Genomic DNA, 19,071 nt, shown 5'->3' on the forward strand with positions numbered 1-19,071 from the left:
CTAACTCTGGATATTTGGATGTTCGAAATGTGTTTCTGGACTTATCCTTAATCCAAGCCTCTGAGAGCCCCTATTAATACCCTGTCCTAAATTCTTCCTTCCCTCTATTCTCCACCCAAGTGCTGCCAAATGAGGAGACAGGTCTGCAGCTGCTCGGGCATCGCCATCCCAGCCCTGCACTTTCTGTCCCGTTGCCCCTTCTGGCCCTCATTCCGAAGAGCCACCCTGAACATGTGGTCCTGATTTACAACTAAGCAAATTGAAGACGGGGATTGGGCTTAGACTAGCCCACCTAGCAGGTGAGCTGGTCCAGGTACCTCCCTTGCCTTGAGCTCTAGTCCTATAACAAGCATCCTGGACAAGCCACCCATCCCTGTGAGCCCAGACTGATGCTCAGTGGCCAGGGCAGTGGGAAAGATCAACTTGCTCTCTGCCAAGGAGATGGGTGCGGGTGTTGTGTATGTGTGGGGGGTGGTGGTGGGCGGGTGGCAGGAAGACTAATAGTCCTGCAGGAGTTAGAGGAATGATAAATATGCTTGTTTGTTCACATTCATTTGTTCCTTTGAGCAGGTTTGAAATCAAAGAGACCATCCTTCCTTGGTAAGTATATGGTTACTGGTTCATGAACCTTTTCTTTAATAAGGGAGGAGCTTAGGGGGCAGAAAGAGACCCTCTCTGAATCATGCCAGATCCAGTGGAAAGGCCTAGAGTTGATTGGACTCATTTGTTCATTGGACACATATTTATTGGGCACTTTGTAGGTGCTGAGCTCCCTGGCACTGGGGCAGACATGATGCAAAGAAGTGGAGAGGCCAGCTGAGGGAGGAGAGGTCAGGTTCTGGGGCAACCAGCTTAGAATTCCAGCTCTGCCCCCTTTTGCTGTGTGACCCTGGGTGAGTTACTGCACCTCTCTGGGCCTCCATGACTACCTAATCAAGTTGTTCTGAAGAGCAAATGGTCTGATTCCTAGATTCCTAATGCCTACCTGGGATTAGGAAGGGGTTTCCCAAGGCTGACCTCGATTAAGAGGTGGCCAGGAGCACTTCCCTGGTGGTCCAGTGGCTAAGACTCTGTGCTCCCAAGGCAGGGGTCCAGGGTTGGATCCCTGGTCAAGGAACTAGATCCTACATGCCACAACTAAACAGGGGTAGCCAAATAAAAATAATTATTTTTTTTTAATTTTTAAAAAGAGGTGGCCAGGAAGAGGGACAGAACCACGTGAGGAGGTGTTCTGAACAGGGGACAGAAGGACTATGGGTCTGAAATTGGTGTCTCATGGAGGAAGGAGGCCCAGTGACTCAGTGTCTGCCTGAAGCCCACAGTGGGAGCAGCAAGACTCTGGAGACGTGCCACAGTTACTGTGAGCAGAGGCTGTACTTCCAGCTGGGGATACACAGAAAACAAGCCTGACATTCCACCCTCATGGAGCAGTTGGAAAACCAGGGCACAGAGGATGGCCAGGGCTCCTTAGCCCAGAGTGAACATGCTGCACCAGGAATTGGGCGGGGGTGGGGGTAGGGGGTGGGGTTTACAGAGCCTTGCCCCCTCCAGCCTGGAGAACATAGTACCAGCATCCCGAGGCTTACAGGATCAGACTCCAGACTTTGTACCTGTGTCTGGGGACCTGGAGAGGTGGGACTACCCTAGCCCTGGCAAATAGTGTGTGATCTTCAGCTAAGCAAGGTGACCCCCGCCCCCCCCACCACAGAGGGCTTTACAGCAGGTCCTCCCATCTGCTCTTCACTGCACGGTGGTCACTCTTGTCAAGTCTATAAAGATGTCCACTATCAAGTGACCACTGATGGCCAGGCCACAGACTCCTTACTCACCTTGTTTGATTTAGTTCTCATTTTCACAGACAGGGGAAACAGGTTCAGAGGGGTGGGCCCTTGTCAGCTTTTGAGGAGAAAGAGGCAGGGCTGGAGGCGGGGCACTCTATATCCTGCTGGGTGAGAGTGCCCAGTGCCTACTCCTAGCTTCCTGTTTTCCCCTGGGAAGTACTTCCCCAGCTGCATCCCCCAGGACCAGACAGGGCCTACTCAGCCCCTCCCTATCCCCACAGACCATGGTGGGAAGCCCAACTGCTGCTCTGCACACAGCAGGGCAGAGGCCAGGGGAAGGCTACAGGATGCAGGGTGGTGGGGGGGGGTGGGGGCTTGGCCTCTGGGCTCAGTTCCCAGACTTCCACCCCCCTAGAGCCTGAGGTCTGATTCTCTGCCCAGACCAGCTTCAAGTCCTGTGTCCCCCCTGGACAAAGACATGGGCTGCGATTGAGACAGTCCAGAGTTTCTGAAAAGCTCCAGGAATTGAGATGGGGTGGGACCGAGTCTTTATAGTCAGTAGTCAGTCAGTCAGTCAATACACACCGCAGCTACTGAGCACCCGCAATTCATATGCTGGGACGGTGGACAAGTGGGGTTGCTGGAGACAAATGAAGGACCGCCTGAGTCACGAGGCTGAGCCCCTTCGGGTCTCAGAAGGGGAACTCCCACCGGTGGAGGTTGAGATGGGCACTTGGAGGTGAGGAGGCTCAGGGGACTCAGTTCTGCCAGGTGCCGCTTCCTGCCATCTGCAGCCAGCACGGGTGTACAGCTGGTGGGTCGCTGCGTCTGCGAAGCCCGCCGAGGAGGCGTCCACCTCCCAGCTCGGCTCCAGGGTCTAGGCTGGGGGTGTGACTCTTGCCACGTGCTCTCCACAACGATCGCCGGGGTCACTGAGTGCGGCTGCAGAGTGGACAGGGCACCCATCACGGTGCGGCCCATGCACTCGACTAGAGACCTCAACAACACAGGCCCTAGCTGAATCAGAAAGGGAGGGAGCTGTCCCCCAGAACCCCTCCCCGATTTCCTCCCGCACGCGGAATGGGGCAAGAAGCGGGGAACAAGGAGAGACACTGGGGAAGAGGACCCCAGCAGGAGGTGAAGCGAGGGGTCCCCTCTCGGAGGCTCAGGCCCCAAGCAACCCCGGCCGCGGGAGTGTAGGGGGGACGGACACTCGAGTGGAGCCTGGCCACACGCTCGGGGCCGGGACCACAGAGGAGCGCAGTCAAGACGTCCCGGCACCACTCAGCCGACTCGGCCTGCAACGCGTGCGGGTCGGCGTAGCGATCACCGCGGGCCAGACTTCTGACCTTATTAGACATGGTGGCGTTAGCCTCAAAGAGACCTCTGCGCCTGTGCAAGTGCTCCTCGACGAGCTTTCAAGGGCTGGAAGTTGGACTTCCGCCAGACTGGCTTTTGGGCCCACTTCTGCGAGAACGCATGCGCTGAATGTATACGTGTTCCGTCTGACCCCGAGGGCGCGTTTACATGCTCGTTCCGGATTGGTCTATTACTAGGCCGAGTCCACATGCGCACCTGCCACCTTCGCTGACCCGGAAGTTGTCGCCTCAGTTAAAAGCCTCAGCCCGCGGTGCGCGGCCTCTTCCTGTCTGTGTCTGGGCGGCGCGTGGTCCACGCCGAGCGATAGAGACGCCTCGGCCGTGTCTTCAGGTGAGGCTGCCGCGGAGTAGGGGGTCCGAGGAGCGATCCTGGGTTTTCCGGAAGCTGTGGGTGTGCCCCGTGCCCGGGAGCTTTCCTAGTGCGGGTGACCGGATGGAGGCGCGGGGAAAGTTACCCTCGCCCTCTGGCTTCAGCGCCGCCGCCGCCGTAGCCTTGCCTCGCGGCGTACTGGAGAAGTTGCTGGCGGTTTGCCTTGGTCTTTGCAGTTGTACTTTATTTACGTAAGAAGATTCCTTACATACAAGACTCACACTTTGGAGACGCTTCCTCCTACATAACAGCCCCTAAAGATCCCCTCGGGGTCGGACTCCACTTTTTGTATTGGTAAAACACAGAACCCTTATACTTTACTGATGAGGGAGCTGAGTCCAAAGGAGAGTTGTGGATCTGTAGGTTCACAAAGCTCTGGAAGAACATGGTTGGGGTTTGAATTCTAGCGGATGCACCGTCAGGGCATTTGGACTCAACCTGCCCATACCTGGGCCGCCCTGCAACTGTTGAGGGGGTGCCTGTCAGCTCTGGGCCTCAGGATTCCTGGGTAAGAGACAGGTGTGGCTTGCTGACAGATGAGTGGTTTTTCTAGCATTCAGCATGGTGGCCCCAGATAATTCCCAGCGTTCTTTGGTTGCTGGTAATTTCCCACTTCTCAGGTTGTGCTCTAAGCTGGCCTCAGAGTCAGTGATAAGTATGCCTGCGCTTTGACGATTTTTATCCCTAGGATGACGGAGTGGGAAACAGCTGCACCTGCAGTAGCAGAGACCCCCGACATCAAGCTCTTTGGAAAGTGGAGCACCGATGACGTGCAGATCAATGACATTTCTCTGCAGGTGTGGAGGGTGTTACGATTATGTTCTCCAGCTGGGGGCGGGGTCAGTTGAAACTTGTAGCCTTTCTCCCAAGTAGAGTTGAAGGTGGGACGGGTAAAGGAGGGATTCCTGGGCCACCACACCCACCATATCTGCTTTTCTTTGTATCCTGTTAGAGGTTGCTACAGTTTTTCCCAGGAGATGGTTCCTTCCACAGTAATTATCACTTCCCACAGGTGGTTTAGTTTTTTTGTGTTGTAGGGAAATATACAGAAAATTTATTTTTTAGTTTTATACATTTTGTTTTTTAAAGGTGTTTCTTATTTTACTCAAGTATTGAAAATGGCAAAGGTAATACTGTTTCGTTCAGGCTATAACATTTGAATTATATGTTTTAGAATTAAATAAAAATGGGCAATATTCATCAAGTTCAGAAGTTGTGCTCTGGAGAGAAGAGTCAAATTACAAAGATTCAAATGCCTGAAAATCTAAAGACTTTCCAGTTGTCCCTCAGTGTCTGAGGGCATGTTGGTTCCAGGAGCCCTAAGTTTACCAAAACCCTCAGGTGCTCACGTCCCTCCATTTGCACAAGTATTTTAAGTGTACAAGCCCCAAATTATTATTTTGTGGGAGGAAATCCAGTTGTCCTAGCACATTTGATTTTTGTCTTTTGGAGTTTTGTGCATCTTAACAATTTAGGCCATAAAATGTTACTTAAGTCTCATTTATATGGTATATGTATGTATCCTGCACCATTTGTTGAAGGGACTATTTATCCCATTGAATAGTCTTGGCACTGTTGTTGAATATCAATTCAGCAAAGATGGAAGGGTTTATTTCTGGATTCAGAACTCTATTTCATTGGTCTCTATGCCTTTTTTTTTTTTTTGCCAGTATCACAGTCTTGATTACTACAGCTTTGTAATAGGTTTTGAAGTTGGTAAATGGGAGTTCTCCACTACAGTGTTGCCCCCACATTGTTTTACACTTGGGCTCATTAGGACATTTGTGGGGCCCTTATAAAAAGAAATTTATGTTTTCTGACTGCATTAGTATTGTTGTTCAGGGGCTAAGTCATGTTTGAGTCTGTGACCCCATGAACTGCAGCACATCAGGCTTCCCTGTCCTTCACTGTCTCTCGGGAGTTTCCTCAAACTCAGGTCCATTGTGATGCCACCCAACCAGCATTACTATTTAATTACCTCTATGCAATGCAGGGAACCCCGATTTGATTCCTGCGTCGGGAAGATCCGCTGGAGAAGGGATGGGTTACCCACCCCAGTGTTCTGGCCTGGAGAATCCCATGGACGTATAGTCCATGGGGTCACACAGAGTCCGACACAACTGAGAACTTTCATCTTTCATGTATATTACAGTATGCAGGCACTGAGCCCAACAGAAAATTCAAACCTGTTTTTCTCTCTGAGTGTCTTCTAGAGCTGTTTTATTTCATGGGTTTGTTGGAGGGGGTTTGCAAACTTAAAATGACCAGATAGTAAATGTTTTAGTCTTGGCAGGTCACATGATGGTCTGTCACATGTGTGTTTGCCTCTTCCTTCTTGCTTTTTTTGGTACAAAACTTTAGTAATATAAAAACAATTTTTCACTTTTCCCTGGTGTTCTCCAAGAGGCTGGGGAAGCAGAAGTCAGCATGGTATCAAAATTCTCACTATCAGACTTCCCTGGTGGTCCAGTGGCTAAGACTGTGCACTCCCAGTGGAGGGGGCCTGGGTTCAGTCCCTGGTCAGGGAACTAGATCGCACACGCTGCAACTGTGACCCTGTCCAGCCAAATAAATAAATATTAAAAAAAAAAAAAAATTCTCACTACAGAGCTGTATTGGACTTTACCATGGGGCCCAGCAACTTAACCAAATGCTTGCTGGGGTGTTTGGTATTCACAATTTTTTCTTGCACAGTGCGAGTCCTGCATGTACACCCCTCTGTATAGTTTTGTTTGTGCAAATGGTTCTCTCCAGACGAGACTCCAGTCTCTCATGCCTATGTCAGAATCCTGTATTCTTTGCTATCAGTCCTTGGTTTTGTAGAAACTCATTGTTTGTATATGTTCTTGTTTGTTTGTGGTAGAGTGACTTTTTAATGTAGGGTTCATCCTGGAAATAGGTCAGAAGTAGTCCTTTTCAGGTACATGGAGTCCTCTGACTCAGCCCCTCCCCCAATGATTTAGTGTTTACTAGATATTGTCTTGGGACTTGTATGTATCCATAGGCAAGATTGTTGAATGATTCTTTTAAAACTGGTTCTCTGGGATGGATCCCCTGTCAGCCCTTTAGGGACACTAGGCAATGTCCGGGCACTTGTCCGGGTGTCAGTGGTGAGTGCTACTGAATACCCTACAGTGTGCAGGACAGCAAAGAATTGTTTGATACAAAATGTCAGTGAAGAGTGAAGGACACTGTTAAAGAAAACCGGAGTTGTGGGCCGCCATCTCCTTCGTGCTCCACAACCTTCTTCCCATTATTAGGAAAGTACTCTTCTAGGGACCTTGTGAAGAAGACACTTTGTTGTTCAATTGCTAACTCTTACCTAACTCTTTGCAACCCCATGGACTGCAGCACACCAGGCTTCCCTCTCTTTTCACTGTGCCCCAGAGTTTGCTCAGATTCATGTCCATTAAGTTGGTGATACCGTCCAGCCATCTCATCCTCTGTCCTCCCCTTCTCCCGCCTTCAATCTTTGCCAGCATCAGAGTCTTTTCCAATGAGTCAGTTCTTAGCATCAGGTGGCCAAAGGATTGGAGTTTCAGTATCAGTCCTTCCAAAGAATATTCAGGGTTGATTTCCTTTGGGATTGGCTGGTTTGCTCTCCTTACAGTCCACGGGACTCTCCAGAGTTTTCTCCAGCACCACACAGTTCGAAAGCATCAGTTCTTCAGCACTCAGCCTTCTTTATGGCCCAACTCTCACATCTGTACATGACTACTGGAAAAACCACAGCTTTTAACTATACAGGCCTTTATTGGAAAAGTGATGTCTCTTCTTTTTAATACTCTGTCTAGGTTGTCATAGCTTTCCTTCCAAGGGTCACTTGCTTAGATTTTAATTTTTGCGGCAGGTAGGGGCTCACATCCAAAGCCCACAGGTGGGTGGGGGCTCCTATAAGTGGGTGTTGGGTCCCCCTGGTACCCTCGGATGTCCTTCCTGCTCTTGAGTGAGCTCCCTCCATCCCCTCTTCTGCTGCCCCAGGATTACATTGCTGTCAAGGAGAAGTATGCCAAGTACCTACCCCACAGCGCGGGCCGCTATGCGGCCAAGCGCTTCCGCAAGGCACAGTGCCCCATCGTGGAGCGCCTCACCAACTCCATGATGATGCATGGCCGCAACAATGGCAAGAAGCTCATGACCGTGCGCATCGTCAAGCACGCCTTTGAGATCATCCATCTGCTCACTGGCGAGGTAGGGCTCGGGGCCAGGCAGGGAGAGTGCCCTCAGGCAACCCGCAGCCAACAGCAGCCCCACCATACGCATGCCGTGGTCCTCCAGGGACGGGGAGGGACGCGGGCTGGGCATCTGGCTCATGCACGTCCCCCCGCACCCCCCAGAACCCCCTGCAGGTCCTGGTGAACGCCATCATCAACAGCGGCCCCCGGGAGGACTCCACCCGCATTGGGCGAGCTGGAACAGTGAGGCGGCAGGCCGTGGACGTGTCCCCACTGCGCCGTGTGAATCAGGTGGGCTTGGGGCCTTTGGGCACATGCAGGCACCCAGGAACAGCCACCTGGCTGGTTCAGAATGCTGCCTGGGGCAGAGGCTAGCAACTGGGGATGTTCGCATCTGCATGTTTTACCTGAGTGTCATTTCCTCCAGGAAGCCTTCCACGGTTCCCACCCCACAGAGCACATCCTTGCTCTGGCCCTCTCCTGGGCATCGTTTGGCTGAAGGACCAGTTTCATTTGGGTGTATGTTTTTATGTTGTTTTGTGTTTTCTTGGACCGTGTGAGAACCCACCCATTGCAGGTGTTCTGACCGTTTTTCTGTTAACACTTCAGCGGGTGTCTCCTAGGTAGTCTGGTCTGTCCCCACCGTCACTGCAAGGAATGTAACCGCAATCTGTCGCTCACGTTGCATCACAGGTCCAATTTGTGGAGCTGGCACCAGCACACCCTTTACAGTTGTTTGTTTTCAGTCAAGGCTTCCGGGCCAGGAGCACACATTGCTTTCCCCGTCTCAGCCGGTTTAAATCTGCTCCATCAGGGACCCAGGCCTCAGCCTTTGACACCCTTTTCTGTGGCTCTCTGTCTGATCCCAGCCCTAGCGGCCTGCCCTGGGCAGCACCGTGGGCTCCCGTTACCATGCTCGGTGGGCCTGCGGGTGGCAGCGTGGTCGGCAGGGTGTGTTAGGGGGCCCGGTACCGGAGAACCGTGAGCCCTCCTGGTGTGGGGGCACCTTTTCAGCTGGCCCCCTGCCCCTAGGCCATCTGGCTGCTGTGCACCGGCGCCCGGGAGGCCGCCTTCCGGAACATCAAGACCATTGCCGAGTGCCTGGCGGATGAACTAATCAACGCAGCTAAGGTGGGCGGGGATGCTGTAGGGGGCAGGGGGGTCTCAAGGGGAAGGGGGTCCGCGTTGAGCTAAACGTCTCTTCCTGCAGGGCTCCTCCAATTCCTACGCCATCAAGAAGAAGGACGAGCTGGAGCGCGTGGCCAAGTCTAACCGCTGATCGCTGGCTGCAGCCACAATAAACCTGTTTCCCTGTGAGGGCAGCCCCTCCTCCGTGTCTGTCCTTGGCGGGGGCTGAGTGGGAGCCGAGGGTGAGGGGCGGGCTGAGCATGGTGTCTGAGGAGTTGGCCGCATTAATTCCTGGCGTGTCTTCGGCCTGTGGGGACCTGGATTCACCAGGGAGGACTCAGCTCGGGAAGTATCGCTGACTCAGAAACCGCGGCACCTTGGGCTGCAGGCCTGGCTGCCTGGACCGTCCCGGCAGGTGTCGGAGATGAGAGGGGTGGGGTTGTCCTGGCAGAGATGGCACTGGGCGGGCACTTGGGAGGTGCAGCCCACCCTGAGAGTTGCCAGGGAGCAGCTGGGGTCAGGGCCTGGGCCCTGGGCTACAACAGTGTCTCCCCCCCGTCTGCTGGCCGCATAGCGGTGGCCCAGTCCAGTGCACTGTGGGTCTGCCCGCCTTCAACCCCCAGGACCCCAGAAGGTGGCTCTGGGTACGCTGTCCCCGGCCCGGGTGCCCCCCGCACATGGACACACTGGTACCCCCAATACCTCTCATCCCACAGTGACTGGGTGGGAGGTTCATGAGCTGGGGAAGGCTGGAGGTGGAAGGGCTCCCCCTCCCAGGCCCTGAACTGTCATGCCCTTGTCAACCTGTGCTTCCAGCCGCCCCCGACACTGCTGAGGTCAGGCTTGTGCGCTCAGTCCTGACGGGACCTTCCTGGGGGCTGTCGAACAGGTCCAGTGGGAAGCTGGGGGGCGTGGCCCCGCCGTGGGCGGCGCCCACGGGGAGGGGCGCGCAGTGTCCACCTCCAGGCAGGTCTAGGGATGGGGTCAGAACCCGTGCTTAAGTGTCAGCCCGAGGGTGGAGGCGCCACCAGGTAGGAAGAGGCTGCTGGGGTCTGTGCTTGGGGAACCTCCTGGCCGGGTGGGCTGCCGGCCCGACGTCCTGAGGCTTGGGACCTCTCCCTCTCCTGCTTCTCCTTTGATCTGTGGTCTCCCCGGTCTGTCTCTGCTCAGCTCTCCTGAGAGCCCGTCGGGTCTTTTCTGAAGTCCCTCAGGTCCACTCTGCTCCCGCCTGGGGGTCCCCAAGTCTGGCTCAGTCCGCGGTGATCCTGGTGTCTGTCCGTAGTCCTCAGCCTCTAGACCCCCCCTGCCCGCCGGCGGCCTCGGGTCCGCACCCCCCGCCGCTGCCCGCACCCTCCTGCCTTCCAGCCGCCTACTCCCGGCTCTGCTCCTCTTGCTGCCCTTCCCCGTGTCGGTGGTCCCTCCAGAGCCAGGCCGCTGACCGCCTCTCCCCGCAGGCCGGCCCGGATGCCCTGCCCTCGGCCGCCATGGCTCCGCCGCCCGCGGGCCCCCCGGGGCTCGGGCCCCAGCACCCCGGGCTCCGCGTGCACCCCGCGCTCCCCCGGCAGGGGGCAGGACGAGGACGAGGGCGGTGAGGAGGAAGCGGACGGCAGCCCCGGCCCCATGCTGGCCCCCGCCTCCCCGGTGGAGTGCCTCATCTGCGTGTCGCCCTTCGACGGCGTGTTCAAGCTGCCCAAGAGCCTGGACTGCGGCCACGTCTTCTGCCTCGAGTGCCTGGCACGCCTGTCGCTGGCCACGGCGGGCGGCGGCGCGGCGGTGGCATGCCCGGTGTGCCGCGCGCCCACGCGCCTGGCCCCGCGCCGCGGGCTCCCCGCGCTGCCCACGCAGCTCGGCCTGCTGCCCGGCCCCGCGCGCGCCCCGCCGGCGCCCCCAGGCTCCGTGCGCTTCGACCGCCGGCGCGGCCTGCTCTACCTGCGGCCGCCGCCGCCCGGGCACGGGCCGCGCAAGGCCCGCGCGCCGCCGCCGCCGCCGCCGCTGCGCCTCGGCCGCCCGCTGTCGCGCCGCCTGTCGCTGGCGCACTCGGCCTGGCTCTTCCACGCGGCCGTCGTCTTGGCGGTGCTGGTGGCCGCGGGGCTCGTGGTCTCGGGCGTCTACATCTTCTTCCTCATCCCGCGCGCCACCACCTCCCACCCTGCGCGGCCCCAGCTCGTGGCGCTCGCCCCGGCGCCTGGCCTCTCCTGGTTCTCTCCTCGGCCCACCGCCCAGGCGCTCCGGACCCCCGGCTGGACGCCGCTCCCCGCGGCCCCCGACCCGGACTCGAGTTCCGATCCGGACGCCGCCCCATCGGGGGCTTCGGAGGACGCGCTGGAGACCGAGGGGCTCCCCAAGGACACAGAGACACTTGCTGGACGCTCGGAGCGCGCGCGGGGGGCGGAGGCTGGCCCTGAACGGACCCCGCGGGCACGGGGCGCGGGGACCCGAGGGTAGTCCCGAGGCTCCCCATGATCGCCCCGGAGACCTCGGGCGCGGGGCAAGGGCGCCTTGCTCCAGCGAGGCCCAGCGGCTCATTCCGGGCGTCCTCAGGAGGCAGGGACCCTCCCAAGGAGCAGCCCCGACTGCAGTCCCCGTGGGCCACTGCTGGAGGAGCCCCGTGGGTGTCGAGGCCCCGCGGGGAGGCACCCATCAACGGGCCAGGGGTGCCCTTGGTCCCCATCTCTCCTGGGACTCCAGCCCCCTGGGCAGCATCCCGCGGGGCCCTGCTAGGGGCACCCCCTGACCCTGAGCCTCAGAAGTGTCCTCCGAGTCATCAGCGCCCCAGGAGGACGTTCAGCCCTGGCTGGCACCGGGGCTGCCGTCTCTGATTTGACTCATACTTTGGGCTTTCCCTGGGTCCGCACCCACGTCTGCGGGTGGCTGGGACCAACCACCCTGCTTCTCTCCGGGTTGGGAAGTTTGTTTTCCACTCTGCTGCCTGCAGGCTGGGCCTGGGTGGGATCCAGCCGTCTCCTTGCAGGGCCTGCGTGGCGGCCTTGTGCACCCGGCTGGGGCTGGGGCTGGGGCATGCCGGGGAGGGGCCCAGGCCTCCCAGATGGGCTCCCATCTGGGCCCTGAGCAGCAGCTTGCAGCGGCCCTCGCTCCCACTGTGGTGGGTGGCTTCTGGAGTTCTCTAGAAGCCTCCTCTTGTGAGGGCAGCTGTGGTCTGGCTCAGAGCGGCCAAGGTTGCCTCCAGGTCAGGCCGTGTCGGTGGGGATCTCTCCTGACATTCCTGGCCTGCCGCAAGGGTTCCTGGCCCCTCTCCCCGCCAGGAGCCCCCATTACCCGCATCTCCACCCCCTGAATGCTCAGGGTCAGTCTCTGCCCTTCTCCAGGACTCCTTCAGCACCTTGTCAGCACTGAGGGCAAGGGGCCTCCACCCTCCCTGTGGACAGCAGTTTGCAGGGAGGGGGTCCTCCTCCCGGAAGCCTTCCTGAATTATCACAGTGGGGCAGCCCCTCGCCACACAAACTGGACCAGGGCCTTCTGTCTTCCCCGCAGGCCTTGGGGCCCTGTCTGCCTCACGTCGCGCAGTGGTGGTGTGCTGTGCGGCAGAGCGGCGTCCAGCGTTTTCCAGGGAGAAATGTCACTTCTTAGGGGCTGGGGGCACCTGGTTGACTGTTTACATGTGTGTCCTCAGGACCTGGCACACAACGGGTGCAGAACAGCTCTGTAGGGAGGGACGGCCCTTCAGGGACTGCTGCGGGCACCTCGGTTCACCTGGCTCCGGGCATCCTCACCAAGGCGCGCCAGCAGAGCTGCTTCCGATGGGATCTGCTGCTCCGTCTGAGGGAGTGTCTCCCTGGACCAGTTCCTGTCCAACATCGGGGCCAATGACGCCTGCAGGGGCCTGGACCAGGGTGCTGCATCACGGGGCAGGCCCAGCCCAGCCCCACTGGGAGGAAACTGGTCAGGCAAGAGCAGGGCTGACTGGTGGTCTGTGTAGGTTTGCCCAGCTGCTGCAACAAATCACCACTGACTCAGTTCCTTACAACAGCACATGCTACTTATCTTCCTCACTCTCTTCCTCACTTTCCTGCTGCACTCTTCCTGAAAAGGACACCAGGATTGCACTGAGCCCAGCCAGATAATTGAGGACATCTCCAACTCCATATCCTTAATTTCATCACCTCTGTAAAGTCCATCTTTACTGTTAAGTAACAGATTCAGATTCTAGGTATTGGGGGGGGCATTATTCAGCTTTCATAGGGTCTCAAATATCAACCTCCTCATCCCTCGCCTCCTCCACTACAGGCTGGGAGGAGTTGAGGTGAGGGCATAGAATGAGCAGAGATGGGCCCGGCCATGGGGGTGCTCAGAAAGGGGCCCTTGGCTGTTGGGTGCACAGAAGAGAAAGGGACGATGCTTTCTGCCTGAAGGTGCTCAAGGAAGGCTGCCTGGAGGAGTAGTACCTTCAAGAGTGCTCAGGGGAGGGGACTTCCCTGCTGGTCCAGTGGTTAAGACTCTCAGCTCCCAATGCAGGGGGCCCAGGTTCGATCCCTGGTCAGGGAACTAGATCCCACATGCTGCAACTAAGACCTGGTGCAGCCAAATAAGTGAATAAATAAGAAAAAAGAAAAGAAAGAATGCTCAGGGAAGCGTCATCTGGCCCTGAGGCAGGGGGACCTGAGGGAGGGAGCTCGTGGCTTAGGGCAGCTGGCAGGGCTGGCTTCTCCTTGTGAAGCAGAGCAGGACCTTGCTCCCAGACCTTGTTCTCTGCCTGCCCTTTGCCTGTGGATAAGTCTAGTCCAAGAAGAAGTTTAATCAGGGAAGTGAGAAACTAAGGAAAACAGTCTAAGGAGACTAAATAATGATGATGTAGTCATTAGGTGTATTCAAGGACCTCCAGTTCTTTCTCAAGGGCTATAGATAACATTCTGAGCCATGTCCTGTGAGCTGTCTTACAGATACCAAAACACCAGCTGGAGAAGTTGGTCACCAGGTACATGATGACCAGGCTGTACCCAGGATTTGAGCTGCCACAATTCTGAGAATTGATCGCAAAGAATTGGGAACAGTTGCACCCGAGACTGAACAACTGTATTTAAAACAACCAAGATGATGCCGGTCAGACCACTGATGACCAATTTGAAGTGCACTGTTAGAGATGACGGTGCTGTTTCTGCATGTTGTCCCCCCACCCCAACTTTGTCTATAAAAGCTCTCACTGCCTGCTTGTCAGAGGGGGGAGTTGGCCTTTGGACAGATGGCTGCCACCCTCTACTCCACTTGCCAGCATCTGAAATAAAGCAAACTTTCCTTTCCACCAGCCTTTTGAGCAGTGAGCAGCCAGACACCCCCCACGCATACATTTTGGTAACACTTGTCCTAATCTGCTTCTCCTTCCAAACGGTGGGCAGTGGTTGCTTCTCTACCCTCCCAGATGGGAGCCTGAAACCTCGTTCTCGCTTCCTGTAAAATGCAGCTGATGACAGAGCTCAGGCGTCGCTGAGCGGCCCTGTTTGCTGATTACTACCTTGATGTGCACCCGCATGCTCCTCGTGAACAAAGGGACTGCCTGAAACCACCACTTGGGCCAGGACTGCTGGGCACCTGCAGCCTCTGTGGCCACCTGGCGCTGTGCTCTCCAGGTCTGCCTGGGCCCGCTCCATCCCTGCTGGGTGCACCCTCCACACCTGCCCCAGTCTTGCTCCTCTTCTTAATGGTCCTGATGCCTGTGAACACAGGGTGGGGGGAGATGGCTGGTGGTGGGGGGTGGGCGTCTCAGTGCCTGGCGTGGTGCCAGGGAGACCTTTACCCATCAGACTTTATTCTATCTTCTGTAAAACGGGAGATGATAAAGTTGCGGGAAGAATTTTTCGTTCCTCCATAAGTTTTTATTGAGCGCCTGCTCTATACTTAGGGCGCACTGGAGGTGCCATGGCAGGGCAGTTGATGTCCAGAGGGCGAGAGGCAGCCATCATCTTGGACACACGACCTCTCCCTGCACACTCATGGGGCCCTCCACTCCCCAAACCTTTCCCAGGCCCTCCCAGGTCTCCTCCCCTTGCAAACAAGGTGTGCGGGATGCTCCACACCACTAGGATCCAGCCGGCTTCTCTTCATGAGGGCCAGGGAGGCCTCTGGCCACACTACACCCATGTCTGGCCATGGGTTTGCCTCTTATGTTGAGGTTGATGGCACAGGGCCACGGGAGGGCCCTCGCTGGATGCTGAGAGCAGAAGTGTCCAGCTTAGAGATGGGAAATCAGGCTGAGGGAAGGACAAGGCATGGACTCGAGCAGGGACCAGAGAGCCTTCTGAAGAACAACTCCTTTCAAGTCCACTCCCTGGCCCCGGCCAGGAAGACCCTCACTCTTCCTTCCTCCTGGGGCCCAGCAGTCTCAACTCCCTCCTCCATACACCAGTTTCCCTACCTCTTTATTCTTCCCGCTCGCAAACCTAAGTGGCCACAGGACTGGAAACGGTCAGTTTTCATTCCAATCCCAAAGAAGATTAATGCCAAAGAATACTCAAACTACTCACAGTTGCACTCATCTCACGCTAGCAAAGTAATGCTTAAAATTCTCCAAGCCAGGCTTCAACAGTACATGAAGTGAGAACTTCCAGATGTTCAAGTTGGATTTAGAAAAGGCAGAGGAACTAGAGATCAAATTGCCAACATCTGTTGGATCATAGAAAAACCAAGAGAATTCCAGAAAAACATCTACTTCTGCTTCATTGACTACATGAAAGCTTTTAACTGTGTGGATCAAACATACTGTGGAAAATTCTTCAAGAGATGGGACCAGACCACCTGACCTGCCTCCTGAGAAATCTGTATGCAGGTCAAGAATCAACAGTTAGAACAGGACATGGAACAGACTGGTTCAGAATATGGAAAGGAGTACCTCAAGGCTTATTTAGTATTGGTATATTGTCACCCTGCTTATTTAACTTATATGGAGAGTACATTATGAGAAATGCCAAGCTGGATGAAGCACAAGCACAAGCTGGAGTCCAGATTGCCAGGAGAAATATCAATTACCTTAGATATGCTGATGACACCATCCTTATGGTAGAAATTGAAGAAGAACTAAAGAGCCTCTTGATGAAAGTGAAAGAGGAGAGGGGAAAAGTTGGCTTAAAGCTCAACATTCAGAAAACAAAGATCATGGCATCCAGTCCCATCACTTCATGGCAAATAGATGGGGACACAATGGAAATAGTGACAGACTTTATTTTCTTGGGCTCCAAAATAACTGCAGATGATGATTGCAGCCATGAAATTAAAAGATGCTTGATCCTTGGCAGAAAAGCTATGACCAACCTGCTGCTGCTGCTAAGTCACTTCAGTCGTGTCCGACTCTGCGCGACCCCAGAGATGGGAGCCCACCAGGCTCCCCTGTCCCTGGGATTCTCCAGACAAGAACACTGGAGTGGGTTGCCATTTCCTTCTCCAATGCATGGAAGTGAAAAGTGAAAGTGAAGTTGCTCAGTGAAGTCTGACTGCTAGCAACCCCATGGACTGCAGCCTACCAGGCTCCTCCGTCCATGGGATTTTCCAGGCAATGACCAACCTAGTGAAAGTGAAAATTGCTCAGTTGTTTCCAGAGCTTTGTGACCCCATGGACTGTAAAGTCCATGGAATTCTCCAGGCCAGAATACTGGAGTGGGTAGCTGTTCCCTTCTCCAGAGGATCTTCACAACCCAGGGATGGAAGCCAGGTCTCCCTCACTGCAGGCGGATTCTTTACCAGCTGAGCCACCATGACCAACCAAGACAGCATATTAAAAAGCAGAGACATTACTTCGCCAACAAAGCTCAATCTAGTCAAAGCTATGGCTTTTCCGGCGGTCATGTATAGATGTGAGAGTTGGACCATAGAGAAAGCTGAGGGCCAAAGAATTCATGCTTTTGAACTGTGGTGTTGGAGAAGACTCTTGAGAGTCCATTGGACTGCAAGGAGATCCAACCAGTCCGTCCTAAAGGAGATCAACACTGAATATTCATTGGAAGGACTGATGCTGAAGGTGAAGCTCTAATACTTTAGCCACCTGATGCGAAGAAGGGACTCATTGGAAAAGACCCTGATGCTGGGAAAGACTGAAGGCAGGAGGAGAAGGGGACGACGGAGGATGGTTGGATGGCATCACCGACTCGATGGACCTGAGTTTGAGTAAACTCCGGGAATTGGAGATGGACAGGGAAGCCTGGCGTGCTGCAGTTCTTGGGGTCGCAAAGAGTCGGACAGGACTGAGCGACTGAATTGAACTGAACCTCCGCGGTGTTCGAGAAGGGGAAAGCTAAGGGGGTGTCAGCAACGCGGACCAATCGGAGGCCGCATTCCGGGCTGGGGGGGGGGGGGCGTGACCGTAGTTGCCTTGGCAACTTGGCCCGCCTTCGCCGCGCTGCTCGGAGGGACTGCGCGTGCGTCACACCCTCCCCGCGCCGGTGGGAGGTACAGAGACGATCCCGCGCTGAAAGCTAGAGGAGCGCCGGCGGCGGCCGTCGCTGTGGCGATTTTACCCGCACCCGGACCCTCGCGCGGTAGCGCTGCGCGCGCACAGCTGTCAGGCTGCGGTCTAGAGGGAGAGCCTGCGGGAGGCGGCTGTGCCCAGTCAGTCAGGGGCGGAAACCTGAAGCGAAGCTATCATGACGACCTCTGGGGCGTTTTCGGCAACCCGGCCGCGGGGCCGCGGGAGGAGGCAGTGATCCGGTTTGTTATCACACCGGTGGCGCTTCTGCTGAGCGCAAGGCTCAGCGCACTGGACAGACACGTCCCCGCCCTGCGGTCCTTGGTGCTCAGCTGCTGCTGCTGCTAAGTCACTTCAGTCGTGTCCGACTCTGTGCGACCCCATAGACGGCAGCCCAGGCTCCCCCGTCCCTGGGATTCTCCAGGCAAGAACCAGGTGCTCAGCTAGTGCTAATCTAATAAATTTTAACGCAGACTATTGCGAACACAGGTAGATTAGATTACAAAGGAAGAGCGTGACTCAGATGTGCTCTCCCTAACCCTAACCCCACCCCCTGGCCGACCTGGGAAGTGCTGGAACCCTCCGTCTCAAGGGGAAAGCAGGCTCGGATGGGGAGCGTCTCCCTTAGGGGCACGCCTTGGTAGGGCAGCTGGGCATGTCCTCCTAAGCTGTGGCTTTCTCTGCCCTCTCAGTCTCTGCAGAAGCTGGGGCAGACGAGCCAGGAGGGACCTGAGAGCTGCATGCCGCTCACTGGGCATGGATATTTCCACTCTAGTGGCCATGAAAAACTCCACATTGGATATGGGACTTTTCCAAGGAATCTTCCAGAAAATTTTCTCGTTTTTATTTTTAATAATAGGTTTCTTGCAATGTAATCTAAACACAATAGGTTTCTTGAAATGTAATCTAAACACATTCATACAATTTGCCCAGAGTCTACAATTCATTTTGTTGTTAATATGATCATATAGTTATGCAACCATCACCACCAATTCCAGAACATTTTCAAGAAGCCCCATCCTGATCCAAGTCATGTCCCATTTCTCCTTCCCCTTAATCCCTGGCAACCATGTCTACTGTTTGTCTCTGTGGATTCACTATTGTGGGCATTTCATACCAATAAAATCATACATATGCAGAGATCCACCCTTTACAACAGCAGCCTGTGGATTGTGCTTCCCAGCCAGTGGAGCCAACTCAGCCATGCATGTGAACTCTGGAGCCAAAGAGATGAGGGTGTGAATCCTACTTCCATTGTAGCCTTGTTCTTTGCCCTTCTGAAACTCACTCTTCACTTGGGGAATGGTGTGGGTGGGGTACTCTTGGCCTTGGGTGTGCCTGGCTTCACACAGGCTGTGCTCCCTGCTCTCAGGTACTCGTGGGCTGTGAGAGGACTGTGGGCCTCTGCTGGATTAAAAAAAAAAAAGATTATTTTATTTTTCGGCTGTGTTGGTTCTTCATTGCTGCACATGGGCTTTCTCTAGTTGTGGTAAGCGGGGGCTACACTTTGTTGTGTGTGGGCTTCTCATTGCGGTGGCTTCTTGATGCAGAGCAAGGCTGTAGGTGCCTGGGCTCAGTAATTGCCGTGCACTTGAGCTTAGCTGCTCTGAGGCACATGGGATCTTCCTGGACCGGGGATGAAACCAGTGTTCCTTGCATTGCAAGGTGGATTCTAAACCATTGCTTCCCAGGTGGCACTAGTGGCAAAGAACATGCCTGCCAATGCAGGACCCACGAGTGAGTCAGTCAGTCAGTCAGTTCAGTAGCTCAGTTGTGTTGGACTCTTTGCTACCCCAAGGACTGCATCATGCCAGGCTTCCCTGTCCGTCAC

General features: G+C 55.5%; 2 protein-coding genes across 2 annotated transcripts; both read left to right on the forward strand.

Annotated features, from left to right (window-relative positions):
- Positions 1-3,435: 3,435 nt before the first annotated feature.
- RPS5 (ribosomal protein S5) lies at positions 3,436-9,026 on the forward strand. The gene is made up of 6 exons (NM_001015531.1): positions 3,436-3,491; positions 4,219-4,327; positions 7,512-7,721; positions 7,868-7,996; positions 8,738-8,836; positions 8,916-9,026. The coding sequence occupies exons 2-6, from the start codon at positions 4,220-4,222 to the stop codon at positions 8,982-8,984; spliced, it is 615 nt and encodes a 204-aa protein (NP_001015531.1). The 5' UTR covers positions 3,436-3,491; position 4,219; the 3' UTR covers positions 8,985-9,026.
- Positions 9,027-9,111: 85 nt separating this feature from the next.
- Positions 9,112-14,088, forward strand: RNF225 (ring finger protein 225). Its single transcript, XM_024978856.2, has one exon. It carries the CDS (start codon positions 10,298-10,300, stop codon positions 11,276-11,278), a length of 981 nt encoding a protein of 326 aa, XP_024834624.1. The 5' UTR covers positions 9,112-10,297; the 3' UTR covers positions 11,279-14,088.
- The last annotated feature ends 4,983 nt before the right edge of the window (positions 14,089-19,071 follow it).

This window comes from Bos taurus, chromosome 18 (genome assembly GCF_002263795.3).
Source record: "Bos taurus isolate L1 Dominette 01449 registration number 42190680 breed Hereford chromosome 18, ARS-UCD2.0, whole genome shotgun sequence".
Classification (NCBI taxonomy): domain Eukaryota; kingdom Metazoa; phylum Chordata; class Mammalia; order Artiodactyla; family Bovidae; genus Bos; species Bos taurus.